The 2,776-nt window shown below is 53.6% G+C and overlaps 1 protein-coding gene across 1 annotated transcript in view; it reads left to right on the top strand.

The window, feature by feature from the left end:
- Nucleotides 1-2,776, top strand: part of DHX37 (DEAH-box helicase 37) — a 40,181-nt gene that overhangs the window by 31,977 nt on the left and 5,428 nt on the right. Inside the window, exons 19-21 of the mRNA XM_003796039.3 lie at nt 299-423; nt 514-630; nt 1,835-2,007. Of these exons, the coding sequence (XP_003796087.1) occupies nt 299-423; nt 514-630; nt 1,835-2,007 (415 nt within the window). The remainder of the gene's footprint in view (nt 1-298; nt 424-513; nt 631-1,834; nt 2,008-2,776) is intronic.

The following is a 2,776-nucleotide window of genomic DNA, read 5'->3' as shown; positions in this document are numbered from 1 at the left end:
CCTCGTTGTTTGGCAGGCCTGGGCTGGATTCGAACCTGCCACCTTAGGTGTGTGTGGCTGGCGCCTTAGCCACTTGAGCCACAGGCTCCGAGCCTTGGCTTCTTTCTTTGTATTGATCTCTAGGCATGAAATTGGTAGATCAGCAGGCACATACATTTTTAATCTTGGTGGCTGCTGCTGGTGAACTTTAAACTATAGTGTGATACCTTGATTGCGTTCATCAGTGACCTTCACAGGCCCCTGAAACTGGGCTGATTAATAAACATGTTCCTGGCTGAGGCCCTGTGTGTGTTTACAGACCAGCTGCCAGTGAGGAGGAGCTCACCAAGCTGAAGAGCAAGCGGGCCCGGGTAGCCCAGAAGAAGAAGGCCTGGGCAGGGCAAGGGGCCTCTCTGAAGCTCGGTGACCTCATGGTGCTGCTGGGTAAGTATCCTGTCCAGCAGATAGTACAGAGAGGGTCCCCTGGGTCTGGGATGGGGTTGGCGAGTGAGCATGCCCTGGTTTACCCCACAGGTGCTGTGGGAGCCTGTGAGTACACTGGTTGCACACCCCAGTTCTGTGAAACCAATGGGCTGCGGTTCAAGGCCATGATGGAGACACGACGGCTCCGGGGCCAGCTAACCACTGCAGGTATGGCCTCCACCTAACCTGCATGAGTGAACAACTTGACCCAGGCGCTTTTTAATGTTTAAACTTCTTTTGAGCAAGTTTAAAGTGACTTATAGAAGCCATGTTTGCAAATTTGCCCACTGGCTAAAATTTATTTATAACTTAAGATCAATATTCAGGGCCCTTTTATAGTCACAAGTGGACGTGCACATGAACAGAGTGGCGACAGATTTGAACTGCTTGACCTTCATGGTCACCCATCAGGTTGTCCCTCCGTTACATCTTTTCCTTGGCTCATCCTCTGCCTGGATGTCTCTTCCCTCCCAGATGTCCCCAGACTCTTGGACCCTTCTGTGCAGAAGGATGAGGCCTTGCCTCAGTCTCTCCCTGGGCTCAGCAACACTCAGGGGTTCAAGGGAGCAGAGAGACATTCATCACCTTCTGACACCTGCTTAAGGGTATCTTTCCCTGAGTTCAGCAGTTGCCAGGATTTCCCACCAGAACTGATGGCTTTTTCCCAGTGGATACTTTCCCCACTGCCAGGTGCATCCCAGTGGCCTTGTCATTGTGCTGTGTCCCTTTGGCTATGGCTCTCCTAGGTGGTGTCATCCCCAGGTACATCAGCTCCCAGTTGCATTCAGCCACCAGATGGCGCTGATTGTAGCAGGTTGGCGACCTTAGGCATTTATTGTCCCAAGAAAGAGGAGCTGAAGACCAGAGTCAAGCCCAGTGACTTCTCAGAGCTGCAGGGGCCCAGGGCATTTCTGTGCCACTACCTACAGTCACCTCATGGGCGGGGAAGGCAGCAGGAGGTTTAGTCACCTACTGTCCTCCAAGCAGAAGGGAAGGATGGGGCCAGAGGGCACATGCCAGCTGTCGTGCCCCTGGTGCTGAGTGGTCCCAGGAACTCCAGCTGCAGCTTCCATCTTTAGGTCATGGACCAGAACCGAGCTATGGCCACTTGGGCATTCGTACCAGCTGTGTTCTAGCCAAACACTCTGCTACCCACAGAGGAGCTGGGGTTTTGTACCAGGAAAGGAAGAGGGGATGATGTGGGGGCAGCTGTAGTCTTGCTGTTGAGGGTGACCCTAGGGGCAGTGACTAGGGCAAGCTGGTATTTGAGGCCAGAGTGCTGAACTGCATGACTGGGGTCTTCTGCATTCTGGGCAAAACCAGACCTCAGCCCCACTGTCACCACCACCCTCACCCTCGACTCTCCCCCTAGTCAACTCCGTGTGCCCTGAAGCTGAGCTTTTCATGGATCCCAAGATGCAGCCACCCACTGAGAGCCAGGTGACTTACCTGCGACAGATCGTGACAGCTGGTCTGGGCGACCACCTGGCCCGCAGGGTCCAGAGCGAGGAGCTGCTGGACAACAAGTGGAGGAACGCCTACAAGGTGGGGCACCATGGGCACCCACCCAGCTTGGGGCATGGTCAGGGTATCTGGCAGGAGCAAGACCCTAGAGGCACAGGCAGAGGTGCCTGTCCCCTCAGTTACGGGTCCCTGCAGCCTCTGGAAAATTCTTGTCAAGGAGCAAGTGCAGTGTGCACTAGATTCACATCTTCCTTTGGAGGTTAGATTCTTGCCTCCAACTTTTTTTTTTTTATTGTAGAAATAGAGTCTCACTTTATCACCCTCAATAGAATGCCGTGGTGTCACATTGCTCACAGCAACCTCCAACTCCTGGGCTTAGGTGATTCTCTTGCCTCAGCCTCCTGAGTAGCTGGGACTACAGGCACCCGCCACAACGCCTGGCCGTTTTTTTGTTGCAGTTCGGCCAGGGCTGGGTTTGAATCTGCCACCCTTGGTATATGGGGCTGGCACCCTACCCACTGAGCCACAGGTACCACCTCCAACTTTTTTTTTTTAAACACTTAATTGAGATGTAATTCACATACAATAAAATAAACTCACTGAGGCTCAGCACCCATAGCACAGTGGTTACAGCTCCAGCCACGTACACTGTGGCTGGCAGGTTTGAACCCAGCCCGGTCCAGCTAAGCAACAACAACTGCAACAAAAAGTAGCTGGGGGCTCGGCGCCTATAGCTCAACCGGCTGAGGTGCCAGCCACGTACACCTAAGGTGGCGGGTTCGAATCCCCAGCCCGGACCCGCCAAACAACAATGATGGCTGCAACCAAAAAAAAATGGCCAGGCGTTGTG

This window comes from Otolemur garnettii, unplaced genomic scaffold (genome assembly GCF_000181295.1).
Source record: "Otolemur garnettii isolate 467f Iridium unplaced genomic scaffold, OtoGar3 scaffold00099, whole genome shotgun sequence".
Taxonomy (NCBI): Eukaryota; Metazoa; Chordata; class Mammalia; order Primates; family Galagidae; genus Otolemur; species Otolemur garnettii.
Note: the sequence above shows the minus strand (reverse complement) of the source record. Positions and strands in the feature narration are given on the sequence as shown.